Source organism: Saprolegnia diclina, assembly GCF_000281045.1.
Source record: "Saprolegnia diclina VS20 unplaced genomic scaffold supercont1.1, whole genome shotgun sequence".
Classification (NCBI taxonomy): domain Eukaryota; phylum Oomycota; class Saprolegniomycetes; order Saprolegniales; family Saprolegniaceae; genus Saprolegnia; species Saprolegnia diclina.
In genome coordinates, this window is record NW_008246068.1 from 421,398 (window position 1) to 441,980 (window position 20,583).

Here is a 20,583-nt window from a genome sequence, read left to right on the forward strand (position 1 = left end):
GTTCATTGTAGGATACGATGGCCAAGTAGCGACGGTGCCCGTCGCAGCGTCAGCAACCGCGCTGGCCACCGCACTCAACGGGCTTTCCACGCTCGGGGCAGGCACCGTCGTCGTCTCGACGGTTCCTGGTGATTTCACGGGCGGAAACATCTGGCGCATCACGTTCACGTCCCTTGGCTTGCGTCCGCTCTTGTCGGTCAGTACGGCCGGCACGCTGGGAACGACTCCGAGTGGCCAAGTCACGACCAGTCAAGTCGGTACGCAGTATGATATTCAAGTCGTGCAGACCGCGGCAACGACGGCGCTCTCTGGGACATTCTTCCTTGCCTACAACGCTTTGGAGACGCCGGATCTTGCCTACAATGCCCTCGCCACGGACGTCGCCTCGGCGCTCAATGCGCTTCTACCCTCCGGTCAGACCGTCGTTGTCACGCGGACGTCACTGACAAACTATGGGTTTGCGTGGTCGATCACGTTCCAGGAGCCAAACAGCGTCGTGCTCGTCGCCGGTGGCGCAGGCACAACGCTTCTCGGGGGCGGTGCCACCATCTCGGTCGTGCAGAAGCCGCCATCGCCTTTAACGCCTGTGCAAGGTGGGTTCACCGTCGCGATTCCGGGCGCAAACAGCGTCTACGTCTCTGCAACGGCGTCGGCGTCGGTCATGCAAGCAGCCATTGCCTCGCTTCCAAGCATCGGCACGGTCAGCGTCGTGCGCACCAGCAACGCCTTTCAAAACGCGTTCACGTGGACCATTACGTATCTTCAAAACGCTGGCAATGTGCCGCTCTTGGCAGTGCAAAGCGCAAATTTGAGCTCGTCCGGCGCCGTCACCGTGTCGACCGCGTCGATTCAAGTAGGCACAACTCCGTGCTGCATGACGGGGTCGTTTCGGGTGGCCTACGGATCGCCGGCGCGCCGCCTACCGGGAACTCTGAGTGTGATCCGCGGCTGGCCAATGGTGGCGACGTCATATGATCTCACGACAGAGCTGCAGCGTGGCGATGTCGTCGTCATCAACGGGTACTCGTTCACGGTGGATGGGTTTCTACCATTTGATGCGAGTCGGCTACCGCTGAGCAGTCCTTACCCCGATGCGTCCATGGCCAACGCCGTCGGGTACAGGCAGTATCGTACTCCACCGCTCGATGTCGGTTCGACGACTGCCGACCGCCTTCAACGCGAGCTTGGCAACCTCCCTGGAATGCCAACTGTCCAGGTCTCGACGTCGGCCGAGGCGATCAACAATGGGTACACGTGGTTTGTGACGTTTTCAGGGGATATGAGGACCCTGCCACTTCTTCGCGTGGCATCGAGTGTGCTTCCGGCGACGGCTTCCGTGGTCGCAAGCGTTGCCACACCCCACACGCAAGGCGAAGTGCGCTTTCTGTATGTCCAAGCCACGTCGACGATCTCTGGCGGGTTTCGCATTCTGCTGGCGTCGGCGACGACACCATTGCTGCCGTGGAATGCGTCGGCGGCCACGCTCCAAGCCGCGCTTCAAGCCCCCGGGTTCTTTGCCAGCGTCAACGTCTCGGGCAGTCCTCTCTTTACGACCCCGTACGCGTCCCTTGGCGACGGCTACGGGTGGTACATCACCTTCGCATCCGACACGGGCGTGGCCCGAACCATGACCTTTGACGCGTCCAGTTTAACGACAAGGTACTCGACACCGGCAACGGTCGGCACGATTCTCGTACAGGCCGGCACGTCCATCCCGCTGTCGGGCGCTTTTGCGCTGACGTTTGGCGGGTACACGACGTCCATTTTGGCGTTCGACGCGCCGGCTGCCACCGTGCAAGCTGCACTCAACGCGCTGCCGTCAATTCCGACGGTGGCCGTGTCGCGGTCGTTGCCAGACCCCAACCAAGGCTACAGTTGGTCGATCACGTTCATAAGCGGGCCGACCCACCCGAGTGCGCAGCAACGTGGCTCATACCCGCTTCTCGCGGCGACGTCGAGCCTCAGTGGCACATCGGCCAGTATTGCTGTGGCGCGCCTCGTTCAAGGCTCCTTCTTGGATGGCACATTTCGTTTGTCTCTGGGTGCCCAAGTTACTGGGCCATTGTCGTATGCAGCACCGGCGGACGTTGTTGAAAGCGCCCTTGCGCAGTTTTCGTGGCTGAGCACTGTCACGGTGAGCCAAAGTGCTATCAATGCGGCCGGCGGGTATTCCTACACCGTCACCTTCGTACCGGTTCCAGGCCGAGTTACGCGCCTTGTCGCTGATGCCAGCCAGCTCATCGGAACAAACGCATCGGTGCAGATCCAAGTGCTTACGCCTGGCGTGGATCCGATAGCGGGGACGTTTGCATTGAGCTACCTCGGGGCGTCGACGCCCGCACTCTTGCACAACGCGTCGGCGGCGACGGTACAGCAAGCGTTGCAGGCGCTGTCGACCGTCGGACATGTCGTTGTGACGACTGCGGCATCAACACCCAACACGGTTACGTGGCGCGTGACGTTTTTGACCGACGGAGCACCGGCCAACCTCGGCAGTCTGCCGTTGTTGGCTCTGTCTACCGACACGATCACGGGCACGGACGTCGCATCGAGTGTCACAAAGCTGCAGGCAGGCTGCTGTGGCCTCCAAGTCTCGCTCAATGGTCAGGACTGGACGCGCGACATAGTAGCCTATCGCTACGATCCCGCCATGGTAGTTCAAGCAACGTATCCGACATCGGGACCGTTGACGGGCGGCACGTCCGTCGTACTCTTGGGTGCCAACTTTGTCAACAATAGCTTGGAGTGCGCCTTTGGGAGCCAGACGACGGCGGTCGAGTTTATCAACGCCACGACTGTGGTCTGCGTGGCACCGCCGCAAACGACGCCCCAATCCGTGTTTGTGCAGCTGCGAAGTGCGCCGTTTGGTATCGCGGCATCGGACAACGCCATGTCGGACTCGGTGGCTCTCTTCTCGTATTACCCGCCACTGGAGCTGACGATGGTGTTCCCAACCTCGGTGCCGGTCCTTGGTGGACGTCCGCTGCGTTTGCGCGGCGCCGGCTTTCTCAACCTCTCGACTCTAACGTGCCAGTACACGACGACGATTCCCGACCTCAACAAAACAACGACATCGACCGCGGTGGCCGTGTTTGTGTCGTCGACGGAAATCCTGTGCCCCGCGCCGACTCTCGCGCCGGCGTTTCCAGCGTCGGCGACCGACTGGGCGCACAAAGCTTCGGCGACGACGGTGCTTGCGATTGCGCTCAATGCCGCTGATTTTACGACCCACCCAACGACAATTGCCTTATATCCACAGTCCCTCGCATCGTCGCTGTCACCACCGCGGGGGCCGCTTACGGGTGGCTCGGTGGTCACGTCGAAGGTGGCGCCCACCCAATGCGACGGCCCCGTGCTTTGCCAGTTTGGATCGCACCGACCAACGGCGGCCGTGGCATGCAATACGACCACCGTCACTTGTCGTACGCCCCCGCACGTACCACAGCAAGCCGTGTACCAACTGCAAGTGACGTCGAGTACTCTTTTGCCCGAAGTGCAAGTCGTCACTACGTCGGCCGCCTCTGGCGCAACACTTGGCGGTATGTTCCAGCTGCAGTATCGGGACTGTACAACGATGCCGATCGTGTTTGATGCTACGGCGCCGATGCTGCAGTCGCTTCTTGCAGCGTGTCCGTGTGTGGGCGTCAACTCTGTTACGCGCAGCGGGCCGGACGCCCAGCTCGGCTATGCGTGGACAATCACGTTTGCTGTCGAGGCTGGCAACGTTCCACCACTGACCGTGTTGACGCTTGCGCTACAAGGCACGGGCGCGACGGCGACAGTGACGACTCAAACCGAGGGTCCTGCAGGCACCATCGCGGGCGAGGTCCAGCAACTCTCGTTGTCGCAACCGCTGATTTTATCCGAAGTGCAACTGCTCCAAGTAGAATGGGCAGCCACGGTCTACGAGATCCAGAGCATCAGTATCACGGCGTCTGTGGCGTTGGCTGGTACGTTTACGCTTGGGTACGCCACGGGCACGACGGCGGCGCTGCCGTTCAATGCCGATGCTACAACGGTACAAGGCGCGCTTCAAGGGCTACCGGGCGTCGGTAATCTTAACGTGTCGATGGTCCACGCAACCAAAATGCGGGGCTATGTCTGGAGTGTGACGTTTCTAACGTGCGCCGGAAGTCGACCGCTTTTGACCGTCACCAAGTCGGGTCTCACACCAAGCGCTAGCGTCACGGCAAGTGTCTCCAAGGTTGCCACGGGCACGACGCCGATCAGTGGCACGTTCTCGGTGACGTATGGCAGTAGTACGACGGCATCCCTCCCGATCACGGTGACGTCGACCGCGTTGGCCACCGCCTTGTCCAGTTTGAGCGGTATGCCATCTGTGACCGTCACCAAGGTCTTTGCGGTCACCGCAACACGGTGGCAGATCACGTTTGGTCTTATGGCGTCATCAATGCCACTGCTTATCACAACGAGCGCCTTGACGGGAAGCGGCGCTGCCGTCACGATGACGCGACTCGTAGCGGGCGGCACCTTGCTTGGTGGCAGCTTTACACTTGGTCTCAACAGCTTGACGACGGGAGCCATCCCGATTGCGGGGGCGTCGGCAACTGCCGTCGCGGCTGCACTGGCTTCGATTGTGCCGTCGGTCGCGGTTTCAGCATATACGAGTCCGTTCAACAACACGTGGATGCTAACCTTTCCCGCGGCGCTTGGTGACATTCCGCCAGTGACGCTCAACACGGCCTCTGTCACAGGCACCAATGTCATTGGGTCCGTCGCGACAGTGGTGAATGGCACGTACGCACCTCTGGGCGGCACCTTTCAACTGCAGTTGGGCAGTGCCACAACCTCGGGCATTGCGCCGACGGCCACCGCAGCGTTGTTTCAAACTGCCGTACAAAGCGCGATGGGTGCCGTTGTTGGCTCGGTCGTCGTAACGTCCGGGACACCAACTCTTGGTGTTGGCAACGCCTGGCTGGTCACGTTCGTCGACTCGTGGCAGCTCAACTACGCGGCCAATCTCGACACCATCCGTGTCGGTACCAGCGCCTTGACAGGCTCGAATGCTACAGCAGCTTGGCGCCGAGTCATTGGCATTGAGCCCACTCGAACGTCACTGTCCCTTGCGATGAACGGTGCCGACTTTGCAGACACGGGACTCGCGTTTCAGTACCATGACGCGATCGTCGTCGACGCGATTACCCCTGTGTTTGGCCCCGTGGACGGCGGCACACTGATCACGGTCGCCCTGGCGTCGCAGAGCGCCAGTTGGTCGTCCAACGACGCCGCCCTCTACTGTGCATTTGGTACCTCGATCGTCCAAGCAGTCGTCGTGAGCCCGCTCGTCCTGCAATGCAAAAGCCCGTTGACGACCATACCCGCGCTCGTGCCACTCGAGATCAGCGCCAATGGTCTGGACTTTAGCACCTCCAACATCGTGTTCGAGTACCGGGTGAGAATGGAGCTCGCGTCGATAACACCGACCCACGGTCCGATCACGGGCGGCACACGCGTTTCCATCAGGACGCCAAACATTAATGTCCTCGACGTGTACCAGTGCGCCATCGGTGGCGTCGTTGTCGTCGCAGAAGAAGTGACACCGTCTACGATCGTGTGCCGGACGCCGCCCGTTGCCGCGCCGCGGACCGTTGCGATTGAAGTGACGTACAACGGCCAAAGCTTTTCGACAACCCAACTGCAGTTTGTGTACCACGTACCTTTGCGCTCGAGCAGCATCGCGCCGGCATGGGGCGCGGCCATCGGCGGCAACACGGTGCTCGTGCGCGGCGGGACGTTCGACCCGACGCGCTCTGCGACGTGTCGCTTTGGCGAGAAAGTTGTCGACGGACTGGTGCTCTCGCCCGAGTTTGTCCAGTGCGCCCCGCCCCGCTTTGATCCGGTTGGCCAAGTGCAAAGCATTTCAACGTCCGCGTCTGGGTATCTGCCCGATGTGCAAGAGGTTGTGGTGTCAGCAGCGCCCAATACATCGCTCGTACTGCAAGTGGAAACGTCCGGCGACTTGCCACTACTAGAGACACAAGTGCTTACGATCACTGGACAAACGATCCCCGAGGTGCAGTCGATTACGACGTCGGTCGCCGTGCTCTCGAGCGAGATTCGGACCATCTCGACGCGCATGACGCCGACGGTCACCGAGGTCAAGACGCTTCAAACGACGGCCACCGCCACGAACGAAGTGCAGCAAGTCGTTGTGAGCGTCGACACGTCGAGCTTGACGAATGCGCAAATGGCGGTGCAGACGCTAGCGGTGCCCGTGCAGCTGGGCGAAACCGGCACAATTTCTCTGGAGCTCCACGGCGCACTCTCGGTACCACTGCCGTATACGTTTACCTTGACGCAGCTGCAGGCGGCGCTCCAGGGCATGGCCACGGTCGGCGCCGTCTCTGTCAGTGTCATGACGCCAACACCCAGTACGCGCTTGTATGCAGTGACGTTTACGCAAAACACGGGAGCTCTCCTACCGCTCGTGCCGCATGCTAGCAACTTTGTGCTTGTCGCCCCGTCCTCTCTCGTGGTGACATTGGTGGCGGCGGGAACATCGACAGCACTGAGTGGAACGTTTGCTCTCACGTTCAACGGCGCTAGCACTGGGCCATTACTGTACGACATTGCGCCGGACGACCTCGCGTCGGCGCTGCAGGCGCTCCCGAGTGTTCAAAACCAAGTCGTCGTCGCGATGCAAGGATGCGACTTTAACGGCGCCTGCTCGTGGCTCGTGACCTTTGTGGCGTCGCCGACGGTCAACGGCAACCTGTCACTCATGACGGTCCAAGCCGCGGGGCTGGTCGGCACGGGCGCCAGTGCGGCTGTCAACGCAATCTCGGACGGCAATGCGGTCGGCGGCAGTTTTCAGCTGACGTTCCAAGGCGCAGTCTCGGGCGTGCTCTCGTGCAGTGCCACGGAAGCTGCGATTGGCAACGCTGTGCAGGCGCTCGTGGGCCTACCCGTGCTCACTGTCACACGCCAAGGACCCGACGCCGTCAGCGGATATACCTGGAGCATCACATTCGGTGGTACACCCCAGGCGATTGGGCCGCTGGTGCCAATCTCGCTCGGGTCGCTCACGGGCGTCGGTGCCCGTGTTCTTGTCCAGACCTCCCGGCCAGCGCAAATTCCCGAGATTCAACAGCTGTCACTGTCTGCTACGTCGTTCATCGGCGGCACGTTTGCGTTGTCGGTGAGCGGCCAAACAACCGCGCCGCTCTTCTCGGACAGCTCGGCCAGCGATGTTCAGATGGCGCTCAACGCCCTGAATGATCTCGGCACTTTCCTCGTCTCCAAGAGCGCGGTGGACGGCAACGGTGGTTGCCAGTGGTACATTACCTTTGCGACGCTTGCTGTGACTCAAAATCTCATTGCTGTCGTTACCACCGACGACGACGGCCAACCAATGCTCCAGGACTCGGGGTCGGGCGACGTACATCTCGCCGTGTCTCGAGTGCAGTACGGTACCAGTGCCCCCCTCTCTGGTTCATTTCAAGTGGCCATCAACGGCGTTCTTTCGGGACTCATCCCGTTTGACGCGACTGCAAACCAGGTTAAGCAAGCGTTGGAAGTCGTTGAAGGTGCCGGCCAAGTGAGCGTGTCAACATCGGGGGCTCTTGGGTTCAACAACGCCAACGACTGGACCGTGACCTTCTTGAGCCCACTCTCGAGCCTTCGGTCGTTGGTGGCCAGCACGTCCACACTCGCGCCGGGCAGCGCGAACGTGCAGTTTGGTGTCGTCCAAGCAGGCACCGTGCCGACCATCCAGTCGATTTCAACGACGCTCAGCACCGGCTCGTTTGTGTGTAATTTTGGTGGCGCACCGTCGGCATCCATCGACGCCACAGCAAGTGCAGCGTCCGTTAGGGCCGCACTCATGGCCATCCCGTCTATCGGATCCATCGTTGCATCGGGCCCGGCTGGCGGCCCGTGGCAAGTTACCTTCATGCAGCTTGCGGGAACTGTGCCAACGCTCACCTGTGGCACTGATCAAACCGTCTCTGTCGTTCAGTCATCGACCGCGGCGGTGCTCGGCGGTCAACTCCGCTTCGGGTTCCAGGGTCAATTTACATCGTATTTGAGCGCTGCCGCGACGGCCAACGACGTTCAGACGGCGCTGACAAGTCTCTCGAGCATCGGTGCCGGGAACGTTGCTGTTACGTTAGGGCCTGCGGGGGTCAACAACGGTCAGACGTGGGTCGTGACATTCACCAACGTGCCAGGGAACCTTCCGGCACTCGTTGTCGACACGACGCAGCTCGTGGGTACCACTGCGACGGCAACTGTTTCGACGCTCGTCCAAGGCAACCAAGTGACGGGTGCCTTTCAGCTCTCGTTCAACGGCGACACGACGCGGTCGCTATCGCCACAGATGGATGCAACCGACCTCGCATCCGCTATCATGCAGCTACCATCCATCAACTGCCGTCGCTGCATCGTCGTCTCGCAGTCTGCTCCGCTCGGTGCTGCCGGGTACAACTGGACTGTAACGTTTCAGGCCTTCGATCCAGTGTCGTCGTCGTTTGTGTGGCCCATCGTTGGCAATGTCGCGTCGCTTGCCATCGACAACTCGTCGCTCGCTTGCAGCGGGTTAGTCGCGACTGTCACGACGGTGCAGAATGGATCTGCGCCGGTGCGTGGCAGCTTTGTGCTAGCCTACCGTGCGCAACCGTCGGTCGTGTTGGCGTGGAATGCGACGGCCGACGACGTTCTTGCGGCCGTTCAGAACATCAAGAGCATCCCCTACTTTGGAATCGGATTCGCCGTCTCCCGCTCCGCCGTGACCGCATCAGGCGGTGTACAGTGGCGCATCACGTTTCCGTATGACCTACCGTACCCGAACGAAGTCCTTGCCGTCTCGTCGCGCCTCCGCGGCAGCAACGCACAAGTGGTCGTGACCACCGTGACGCCGCAGACAGTCCCCATGACGGGTAGCTTTACTCTCTCGCTTCTGGGGCAAATGACGACAGCGATTCCGTTCAACGCCAACGCGAGCGTCGTGGCCTCGGCACTCTCCGCGCTGCCTGGGCTTCCGACGGTGGACGTGTCGACGGTCCATGAGCCCGGAGTCAACCGCTACGTCTGGCGCGTCACGTTTGCATCGTTGGTCAACGCCGGTAACGTTCCACTACTACTGACACCTTCTGTGGCGGTCGGCGGCACGTCGCCCAGTGCCACCGTGACCAAGATACAAGCTGGCTCGCACAACCAGATACAAGTGATTACCATTAGCGCGGTGACGCTGTCACCCAACGGGACATTCACGCTGGCGAGCGCCGGGTTTACGTCGCCGATTGTGCTCTCGATGACAAGCTCGGCCAGTGAGATGACGACTGCGCTTTTGGCGATCCCATCGATGTCGGCCGTGCGCGTCGAGCGCCGAGTGGCCATGGACGGACACCTCGGTGCGTCGTGGTACGTTTTGTTTTTGGATTCGAGCCAAGACCGGTCGCCACTCGTCGTCACACCAATGACGCTCACGCCCGTGGGTGGCTACACAGTCAGCATCACGACGTGGCCGTCCATGACAACGCCGCTCTCTGGGACGTTTACGATTGCGTACGGACGCAGCTGCATCGACGGCGCGACGACCGAATCGGCGTCGTGCGTGCCGTTGCAGACGCCGGCGCTTCCGTGCAACGTCGATGCCGTCACGATGCAGCATGAAATCTCGCTGCTGCCAGGCCTGAGCGCAGCCACGGTGACCCGCGCCGGCCCTGACTACCTCAACGGATTCACGTGGTCGATTTCATTCCCACACGAGCTCGGTAGTATTGCCTTGCTCGACGTTACTTTGGGTGGAAACCTTGGCGGGACCAACGCCATGGTTGTTGCCGCCGAAACACAAGCCGGTGTCTCGTACGACAACGCCAAAGTCCCTGTGACGGTATCGTCCAACGGTCAAGACTACTCGTCCCCGGCGGTCGTGTACCAGTACGTTCCCACGATTCTCGTGTCGTCGCTGGCGCCGACGCACGGACCGGCCACCGGCGGTACCGAGGTCGTCGTCACGGGGTCGTTCTTCTTCAACTCGTCGGCGCTCTACTGCAGCTTTGGCGCGACGTCGGTCAAGGCGAACACGTACTTTAACAATTCGATGCTGGTGTGCATCGCACCGCCGCGCGGCGACAACGCCGCGACGGTGGCGGTCGAGATCTCGCACAACGGCGTCGGTCTCGCCAGTACTTCGTCCGAGAGTCACGTGCGCTTCACCTACGATATGCCGGTGGTTGTCCAGTCGGTGACACCGACGTCTGGCCCCGTGACGGGCAACTTTTCGGTGCACATTTCTGGTGGTCCGTTCTTGCCCACCCCAGAAGCCCGCTGTCGCTTTGGCGCATTCGTTGTGCGAGCTACGCAAGTGCACTCGGATCTCCTTCGGTGCGTTGCCCCCAGCCACGCGGCGGGGACGTATGCGCTTGAGGTATCTCTCAACAACCAAGACTACACAATGACGCGCTGGCCTTTTTACTTCTACCCTAACCCGACGCTATCGCGAATCTTTCCGGTCTTTGGCCCGGCCGTTGCGGCCGGCACCACCATCACGATCGTCGGCTCCGGGTTTGTGAACGTGTCCAGTCTTGTCTGTCGTCTTGGAAAAACGATTGCGCCGGCCACGTACGTGTCATCGACACAGCTGCGCTGCTTGGTACCGGCGCTCTCCGACTTTAGCAGCGGGTTGCAGCCAATGCCGCTCTCGGAGCAGCGCAACACGTACCCCGACCCGAGCACCGGCAGTCGCCTTTTGTTTCCGACGGCGTGGCACTTTCCACTTGTCAACGGGCGTCTCGTCAGCGTCGAAGTGTCCAACAACCAGCAAGACTATACGTACAGTGGGATCAACTTTATGTACTACGACGATGCCACCGTTGCGGCGGTGACGCCGACGAAGGCATTTGCAACCGATGCGATATCTTTCTTTGTCCTTGGCGCCGCCTTTCTCAACACGACCGAGCTCCGGTGCCGCGTCGGACCGACGACCGTCCGCGGCGTCTTTTTGACACCGAATGTCACGCTGTGCATTGTGACCTCGAGCCTCCTGGAGACGACGCTGCCAATGACGTCGACGACGTCCCCGAACGATCCCGTTCCGACGTTTTCAGAGAGCGGGCAATATCTCTTTGTGGAAGTGGCCAACAACGGCGTCGATTTTACAGCCAACCGCGTCGGGTTCGAGTACCTCGGTCGCTGTCCGACGGGCGCGTACTGTCCTCCGACATTGCAAGGGCGACAAGTGACGTGCCCCCGCGGCACCTACTGCCCCGGCGTCGGCAATGCCAACTATACGCTCTGCCCCCGGGGCACATACCAGCCGCTGCTTGGACAATCGAATTGCATTCGGTGCCCCATTGGGTATCATTGCCCTCACATTGGGTTGCATGTGCCCCGGGTATGCCCCGCCGGCTTTGTGTGCGACGTCACAGGCATCGAAGAAGCCGATCAGCCGTGCCCCGTGGGTCATTTTTGTCTCGAAGGCACGGCAACGACCGCGACGACGTGCGGGAACACCGTTGCGTCGCGCAAGCTCGCCGGCGCGTACACTCAGGGCGAGCGCCCGTCAACGCTGCGCAAGGGCCGGCGGGCGACCCCCCAAGAGCCTGTGCTCGGCGGTCGGAATGCCGGGTGCTGGGACAATAGCACCGCCGACTTTGGTCTGCAGCTGAGCGCCAACCCGAGTCGGTTCTGGATGGAGCTCCATCAGTTGCCGTTGTCGTCGGACACGACAAGCTTTGTGCCGTTGCGCGGACGCTACTGCATGGACGATGCGTGCTTGAAGGTCCAGAGCCCCCTCTCGGTGCAGGACACGGTGTTTGACTACGCATCGACGGGGTTTGCTCTCCGACGACCGGTGCCGTGTCCGATGGGCACCTACTGCCACGCCGGTACGGCGGGCAACGTCTCGACGATGAAGAACTTCACGATGCCCCAGCCGTGCTTTGAGAGCATGTACTGCCCGGAAGGTAGCGTTGCTCCGGTGGGCCAAGGCAACTGCCCGACGGGGCACTACTGTCCGTTTGGTGTCAAGCTGCCGTGTCCCGCCGGCACCTACTGCCCAAGCACGGGCAACTACGAACCTCTTCCGTGCCTCCCCGGAACGTTCAATGGCATGGTGGGCCAGTCGTCGTGCACGCCGTGTCCCGCGGGCTTCATTTGCCCCGGGTTCAACCGTGTCCAGCCTGTTCTGTGTCCAGCGGGGTATGTCTGTTCGCGCGACCAGCTCGAATCGCCCAACATACTTTGTCCCCCGGGATACTATTGCCTTCAAGGTCTTTTGACCTCGGACCCGTTCCGGAATGACACGACGCTGCGGCCGTACCCGTGTCGGCCCGGCACCTACTGCCTTGGTGGTGTCGTCGCCGACACGGTTGTGACGGGCGATTTCTCGTTCGCTCAAAACTGCACGGCGGGTTTCTACTGCGAACTCGCGTCCGTGTCGCCCAAGGGCATGGGCATGTGCCCCCCGGGCTTCATGTGCCCCGAGGGCACGGCCGCGCCGATTCCGACGCCGCTCGGGACGTACGCGCAGCGCAGCGGCACGGTGCAAGCCGCGCAGTGTGCACCGGGGTACTATGCCCCGACGATCGAGACCTCCGAGTGCTACCCGTGTCCGCCAGGCACGACATGCCAAGACGACGGCATGAGTGTGGCCGTCTTGTGTCCCCCGGGTGCGTATGCGCTGTCGATAGCCTCTTTGCTGATGGGCAGGCCGTAGGCTCGTACCGCAGTACGCTGGAGATTGACGGTATCGCTTGTATCCCGTGTCCCCAGGGCACGTGGTCCAAGAACTGGGGTCTCCGCGACGTGACCGAGTGCATGCTCTGCCCGCCCGGCACAGTGTGCGCGACGGACGGTATGACAAATCCGTGCAGCAACAGCGACCTTCCGCTGCCGTATGTACCAACGAACGCGGACGAGTCCATGGAGCAGTGTCTCGGGAAGGGGCGCGCCTACTTCTTTGGCGTGCTCCTTGAGCCATGGATTGACGGCAACGGCGTCGGACCGCACTTTCTACCTCATATCTCGGGGCAGTGCTATTACAACCCACAGCCGTATGGAAGCCCCGTGTACCGTCGGTTCACCGAGTACTTTGGTCCACTCTACGACATCACCAATGGCATTCCGAGCCAAGGGTATGGCGACGCGACGCAGGCGCCGGGCCCGAGTTACTTTGACCGCGGGTCGCTCTACATGGATCTCACGTACTCGACGGTCTTTGACTTGCAGCGGAACTGCACCCGCGGCTTCTTCTTCAAGGACGCGTGGTTCCCCGGCACGTGCGAAGCCGACTTGATTTGCTACTCGACCAAAATCGCGCAGGCACTCATTTGCCCCGAGGGCTTCATCTGCGACGAAGCGACGACCGATGGCTCGTCGTTGAGCACGCCGTGTGCACCGGGGTACGTCTGTGCGTTTGGGTCGACGCCCGACACGTACCTCGAGTCGCCGCAAGGCCAGTACAGCAAGCTCTGTCCACGGTCGTATTTTTGTCTGGAGGGCACAGGCGAGGGCCTCATGAAGCAGGACCCGTGCCCGCCCAACTATTTTTGCCCCACGGGGACTGTCGACCCGTGGCACGGCCTGGTCGCCAACGACGCCTTGCGCCGGGGCCTCTCGTCGGCGTCGGCAAATCCCTACACGAGCACCGAGAGTATCGAGTACCTCGACGAAGGCGACGTCCGTGGCTTCTCGGCCCACGACCTGCGCTGCCTCCTTGCCATCGACCCCGAGCTCCAAGAGACATACCACTTGGTCAATAGCGTCGTGTACAACACGGCCATCGAGAACGACCTCGCGTGCGCGCGCGACCACAAGTGGCGCCATGTGGTCAATGCGATCACGCGGGGCGAGTGCAACTGCACGCACCAAGTCGTGCTGACGCTGGACCTTTACAAGGTCTTTAGCTGCACCCCGCCCACGTGCGCCCTGCGCTCACTGCAGCTTGTGCTTGGCGCGACGTCGGCGTGGGGCGTCACCTTTCCATTTGCCCCGACTGCCGTGTATTCGTCGTACGCGGCGCTGGCCGCCGATGCAACAGCCGAGTACGCCGCCAAGACGCAGCTGTCGATGCGAGCACCAGTGAGCGACATCCTCTACGATACGTACATGGCGGTGCAGCGGATTGCAGCGTTGGGCGCGTCGACGCCGACGGTGTTCAATGTCGACGGCAGCGGGAACGTCCTTCGTCCCGACTACTGCGAGTGCCAGCGCCTCCTCAAGTGTCCAAATGGAACAACGTCGCCGTTGGCGTCGGACGACATATTCGACTGCGTCAAGACGGGCGTTATTCTGCAGCGAATCGACTTGATTCCGCCGGGCCACCCGCGCCAGCTCAACGGTACTTGTCGCGTCATTACATCTCTTCATGAGGACCGTAGGGACGGACTACACGGTGCTCTCGGGCACTGGTGACCCGATCAGCACGCTGCAACTTGAGCCATACGAAGTGGCCATCGTGACCATCAACGCTACGGGCATGGACCCAAACATGACGTACAACGACCACTACCGCTTCTCGGTGTATAAGAACTGCAAGCCGTGTCCGCCCAACTACAGCTGCAACTTGTACGCGATCCCGCCAGCGTGCACGTACCCCGGCGGTGCCAACACGACGGGCATGGCGCTCTACACGCAGTGTTTGGCGTCGGCGTCAACCGATGTCTGCGACGCGATTCCCTTCTTTTGCGAGATGCGGAGCAAGGTGAATGCGGACGGGACGCTGCGGACGACACCTGGCTGCTGCGCGTGCGAGCACGAAGAACTGCCCGTCTTCTTCCGCACCAACACGCCCGTGCTCGGGTTTCCCGACGACAAGCACGGCATGGTTCAGTTTACGATCTCGGCGGTCGCCCAAGTCGACGTGACGATCGTCGCCGAGCTCTTCCACGGTCTGTACTACCGCAGCTTTGCAAGCGCGTTTGCAACGGCGAATGTCCAGCTCAGCGTCTTTACTCCGTCGCGTGCTTACTACACGCCGACGACGCCGACGTCCAATGCATTCTTGCCGGTGTTACAATCGTCGGATTTCACGTCGCTCGCGCTGCCGCTCAACTTGCCCATGTCCCGCGTGCGCATTCCCGGGTCGCTTGGCTTCCAGACGCAGCTCGAGACGTCGCTCTTCATTGACCGGGTCGCGGATGTGTTTGTCGGCGACCCGACGCTGCCGTCGTCGGTTGGGTTTACGCGCATCAGTGGCGAGCAGGCGCTGCTCGGCACCGTCCCGAATGCGTCGACCCAAGTGCTGCCGACCGACCTTTTTGGCAACCAGATCGTCCCCGACCCGCTCAACGACGTTGCGTACTCGTCGCGCTGGTGGCTTGACACGCAGCCCGGTGGGTTGGACGCGATTGCGCTGCCGTACTTGCCGTACTTTAGCGCCTGCGCCGGCTACGACTCGCACATGTCGTTGGCCAAGCTTCTCGAGACGCATCCAGACTGCGTCGAGGTCGACTACAACGTCACACGGCCCGTTGACGAGCTGCTGTGGCGCAAGAAGACGGTGCCGCTCGCCGATACATGCGCCTTGCCGACGACCGGTATCGAGCTCCAGTGCGTCTACGAAGAAGACCTCGAGGGCGGCACGGACCAGCCGCGGTGGTACGAAGCGGACCCTGGCACTACGCTCTTTTGGCTGACACGGTACCCAATCGCCGCGTCCGACTTTGTGGGCAATGCGTCGAGCACAAACCCCATCTACTGGGGCGAGACCGACGTCATCACAAACCTTCTCGGGTCGTCCGACCTCGTCGGTGTTGCCTGTACGTGCGTTCATTCGTGCATATACATTTTCACAAAAGAGACGTGTAGTGGGCCCCACGACGCAAGGGTACTCGATGGTGATGGCGAAGACTGTGGCGCTCAGCATCAACTATTACCAAATCACCGAAGGGCAAAAGATCCTCGTCAACGCCCAGATTGACCTGACCGACCAGTGCGTCGTGTCCAAAGCCCCCCAGGACGTGGCCGACGCCGCCGTCAACGGTACGACCCAATGGGGAGATCCCACTTCACACGAATCTAGGCATTTACCCGTGTGTGACCAACGTCGTCACGGGCGGCTTGCTCTCGAAAGCCTACTCGCTCCAAGTGAGCTTTCAAGCGCTTGGGTGGTACGACCTCATGAACCAGTTCCGGTTCTCGATCCGCGTCTACCTCATGCTCTTTGGCGCGATCGGGGTCGGCATGGTCGCGCAAGGCGTACGTCGTCGTCGTCGCGTCTCCAAAAATGCTCACCCTGTTCGTGATCCTAGTATATCGTCTATTTGATCAACCGCATCTTTACCAAGATGCGCCACCCGCCACCGTTCCGCCTTCGGGAATTTCTCAAAGCCACAGCACCCCAGCCGGCGTTCGGGACGCTCCTCGCTGTCGTGCCCATCATGTGCGTGACGATTGCGATCTATGGCTGGTGGAACGTTCTCAAGTCGAAAGCACCGACGCTCAACCCGAGCGCCTACTCGTTCGAAGGCGTCTCGGGCGACTGGCTGTACATTGCGGCCTTGGACGCTGCGCACGTCAAGGCGTTCAAAGCCGGTCGTGTCGGTGTCTCGCTACTGGGCTTTGGCATGTATCTGCTCCTCCTTGGCATGAAGTACATGATCCCCGACGACATGGACCAGCAGAGCGAAGACAACTTGATGAACCAGTCGTCGCTGCAAGAGCCCACCGACCCGTTTGAGCTCCCGATCCCGAAAGAGACCGAGGATGACAAGCTCCATGCGTCCGAAGACGCCAAGGAGACGAGCACGTACTGGAACCCGCGCGCGTGGAAGCGGGCCAACATGATCTTTGCGTCGTGCGTGACCGTGCTCACCCAAGTGGCCATCATCGAATTCTCGTATTCGACGTCGTTTACGGACCATTCATTCCGGTACTGGACGCTCTACAAGCTGCTCGAGCACGTCTACGACGCGTACATCGGTGGTGCACTCGGGGACACGCTTCTCTGCTTACCCCACGCGATCCTCATCGGGATCACGGAACTGATCATCACGCTGGCGGCGCCCGACTTCTACGCGTGCCTCATGGGTCTTTTCGCGATGCAGTGCTATATGATCATGGAGCGGCTCTTTGTCAACCCGTGGATTGAGGACATCAACCGGCTCATGCCCAAGTGGAAGCTGCAGTTCCACCGCACGTTTCGCAAGAAGCGCCGGCGCACACGCGAGCAAAAAGCCAAGGAGGAGGCCGAGTGGCGTGCGCTGTGCCAAGAAATCGACGAAGCTGGCGCCGGTGTCGAAGTCATTTGCACCGCGTTCATCGACACGTCGCTCGGCGCCGCGTCCATGTACCTTGCACCGCTCGTCATGGGGCTCATCTACCTCTTCAACGTCGAGGCGCAAATCGCAACCTTGTACGAGATCCTCGAGAACGATCTGATGTACTACATCCTCTTCGCGGTCGTGACGATTCCGTTCGTGAGCGTCCTCGATGTCGTGCTCTGGAACACACAAGAGCTCGTGCATGGATGGAAGGCGTACGAGTACGCCACGTACCAACGCCACCGGTTCAGCATCCGAAAAGAGCGCTGGATTCTCAACGCGAAATTTCGCGACAAGTCGCTCGAAGAAGGCTTGCAGGACGTCGACATCCTCTGCTTCTCGTCGCAGTACTACTTTCTCATTGTCATTTACGCGTCCGGCCTTGTCTACCTCATGTTTGGCCTCTCGATCTTCCTCCGGCAAAGCTACAACCCGCTCGGCGACGTCATGATGCCTGTGATCCTCGTCTTGATCTTTGCATTTTGCACGGCCGTCACGCGCGTCTGCCTCTACATTGGTCGCAAGGCCAAGATCTGGGTCCCAAAGGGCCTCCGCGGCTCGATTGACGACGAAATTGCTGCGAAATTGGCCGTCGGCGCCGGTCGCCAAGAAGACTTGGAGATGGAGCGCATGGAGATGGCGGCGCTCAACTCGGAGCGGTTCCGACACCGCTTTATGGAGCGCAACCGGCCGTGGATTCTGCAGCACATGGTCGAGCTCTTCACGCCTCGGACGCTGCAGATGCCCGGGCCGCTCCACGACGGCAAGCCCAATATTGAGTACATTCGCGACATCTACAACGAGCTGCTCAACATTGGCGAGGGCCGGCGCTTGGCGGGCGACGACCCCAACATCTCGTCCGACGACGAAGACGACCTCTTCAAGATGCGCCAAAACTGGTCCAACATTCCAGTCGACGGCGCCTCGAAAGACCTTGCGCTCTACTGGCTCGCAAAAGCCCGCAAGCGCATGGCGTTTGGGAAGCTCATTGCCGGCATTTTGCTGCAGCACAAGCAAGACGCGTGCGCGCTGTGTCTCAAGTCGGTCGCTGGCGGCTACACCATGACCGTCGACATTGCAACGCCGGATGGAAAGGAGCAAGACCGCGCTGGCCTCGACCGGCTCATCCGCGGGTTCGAAGCCAAGTACGGCGAGCGCGAAGCCGACTCGGATCTTTGGAAGGCGTACTTTCGGCAGCACGCCGTCTTTATCACGCTCTGCAACGTCTGCGTCTCGGTGCTCGAGCAAAAGCGGCTTGCGCGCATCGTTGCAGTGCCTCCGTACGTAAGTTGGCATCTGGCCTTTCTGAGTTTGCACTTGTAGGCGCCAAACGCGCGCCGAAGACTTGAGCTCGGACGACGACGACGAAGGTATTGACGTGGTCTTTGAGCCCATGGTCGTCTCGCGCACGTCGAGCGAAGGACGCGTCATGTCCAAGTGGCTCCAAGCAGCGCGGAAGCGGCTCGGCGGTGTCTTCCCAAGAGACTCGGCGCGGGCGGAAATGGAAGCGTATGCAGAGAAGATGCGCGCGGCAAAGGCCCGCAAGACCAAGAAGAAGCGCGTCGACTCGGACGACGAAGACCCGAGCGTGCACTGGAAGGTCTCGCTCACGGAAGCGTCGCGCGCGCTCCTCTTGAAATGGACGTGGCAAGCGCGGGACAAGCAGTTTGCCGCATTTCGCGCCAAAGCGTCGAGTCTCCGGTCGCAAATCGAGGCGACAGCGCACAAGATGCACGAAGTCGACGATTGGTTTTACTCGAAAGAGCTACGTCTCGAAGGCGCGTCGCTCGAGGCCAATGGCAAGCAGCTCCTCGAAGACCAGCTCGCGCTCGAAGGCGACGCGCAAACCAAGAGCCGCACGGCCACGCAAGAGCTCGATGCGTACGTGACGGAGAAGCGCGCGGCGATGGCCAAGGAGATCGACACGTTCAACTTGATGCTCGAGAAGGAGCTCGTGAGTGCAAAGACGAGCAGCGCCGCAAAAGAAGTCGAGCTTGCCGAGGCCAAGCGCGCCAAGGAAGTCGAGTTTCTCGAGCTCCAAAAGCAAGCCAAAATCGACAACAATGGCAAAGTGCCGCCGATGCTCCTCAACGAACACCGCGCGTACCTCGCCAAGATGGACGACGACCGGTACAAAGCCCGCGACGACATTGAGAGCGCGGCGGCCGAGAAGGCCAAGCAGAAGCAAGATGCGTTCGACCGCAAGATCGCGCTCAGCGAACAAGGCATTCTTAACCGCAGCGCCCTCCACGCCCACCGACTGCTCGCGATCCGAAAGGAGATGATGACGTCGCTGCGGATGCAAGAGAAAACGTGGCAGAACAAGGCGACGAGCTGGCTCGAAAAGGCCACGCGCAAAGTCGCCGTCAAGGAGCAAGAGGACGCGGCGAATGCCCTCGCGGCCAAGAAGCGCAAGAAGGCCTAAACCTGATTCGATTTACATATGTTGTATCGAGCTATCGACTTGGTATCAACTTAATACAGTATGCTCCAACGCGAACACGAGACGACGGATGCGAGCTTGGTTGCGGTTGCGAGTATTACATTTCGATTAACTAAACGTGTGGCCATCAAAGTCGTCCGAGTCGGACGAGAAAAGACTGGCATTCGACTGACTACCAGACGTCGGGCTCGTCGCGTCGCTTCGGTTGAGGAGCGCGAGGAGGCCATGTATCTGTTTTTTGTAATCGAGGCAGCAGCAGTATTCGGGCGAGATGGCTTGGCACGGCTGCGGCGTCAAGAGCCGCTCTGGCGTCAAGCACGAGAGGTCCAAGCGTCGCCGGCAGTGGCCGTCGGCAGCGAATTGCGGCAAGCGCAAGCAGCGCTGGCACAGCTTCCAGTCGTTGTACTGCGGTGGGCATCGCCGCAGTGTCTTGCAGCCACGCGGCATGTACCGCTGACATTGGTAGCACGTGTTCTTGCGCACGCACGTCGCGACAAGCAGCCGCCGGTTCGTGCTGGGCTTGATGCGCGTCGGCGACACCTTGAGCTGCGAGCGGAGCACGCGATCCCACAGCGACGCGTCCATGAGGTGATAGAGATACCGGCAGCTGCTCGAGAGCGACAAGAGCTCGCTCGCGTCGAGAAACTCGGCGATCGCGACGAGGATCTCGCTCGCGGTCGTGAGCAGGCGCGACGCCCATATGTGGCTATGGACGCTCGGCTCGGCGACGACAATGAAGGTGCTGTAGGCGCGCGTGACCTTCCCGGCGCCGTCGGGCGGTCCCCGTCGTTTCATGCGCAGCAAAATAAGAAATCCACGTTCGATTGAATGCTGGAAATCGGACCAATCAGCGACGCGCTGAGCTGGAACCCAGTGGAACGCAATGTTTTAAAATGTGTTGAAATCCGCCGTCGT

The 20,583-nt window shown here is 61.0% G+C and overlaps 2 protein-coding genes across 2 annotated transcripts in view; one reads left to right on the top strand and one right to left on the bottom strand.

The window, feature by feature from the left end:
• The window catches only part of SDRG_00133 (hypothetical protein), a 39,156-nt gene extending 19,341 nt beyond the window's left edge, over positions 1-19,815 (top strand). Inside the window, exons 6-12 of the mRNA XM_008605598.1 lie at positions 12-12,632; positions 12,680-14,302; positions 14,343-15,722; positions 15,772-15,945; positions 15,986-16,161; positions 16,215-18,505; positions 18,549-19,815. Of these exons, the coding sequence (XP_008603820.1) occupies positions 12-12,632; positions 12,680-14,302; positions 14,343-15,722; positions 15,772-15,945; positions 15,986-16,161; positions 16,215-18,505; positions 18,549-19,650 (19,367 nt within the window). The 3' untranslated portion in view covers positions 19,651-19,815. The remainder of the gene's footprint in view (positions 1-11; positions 12,633-12,679; positions 14,303-14,342; positions 15,723-15,771; positions 15,946-15,985; positions 16,162-16,214; positions 18,506-18,548) is intronic.
• SDRG_00134 (hypothetical protein) lies at positions 19,657-20,464 on the bottom strand (the record flags this gene model as incomplete). Its single annotated transcript, XM_008605599.1, has 1 exon — positions 19,657-20,464. A coding segment is annotated over one exon (688 nt), but the record flags the coding sequence as incomplete, so codon positions are not given.
• Between the last annotated feature and the right edge of the window lie 119 nt (positions 20,465-20,583).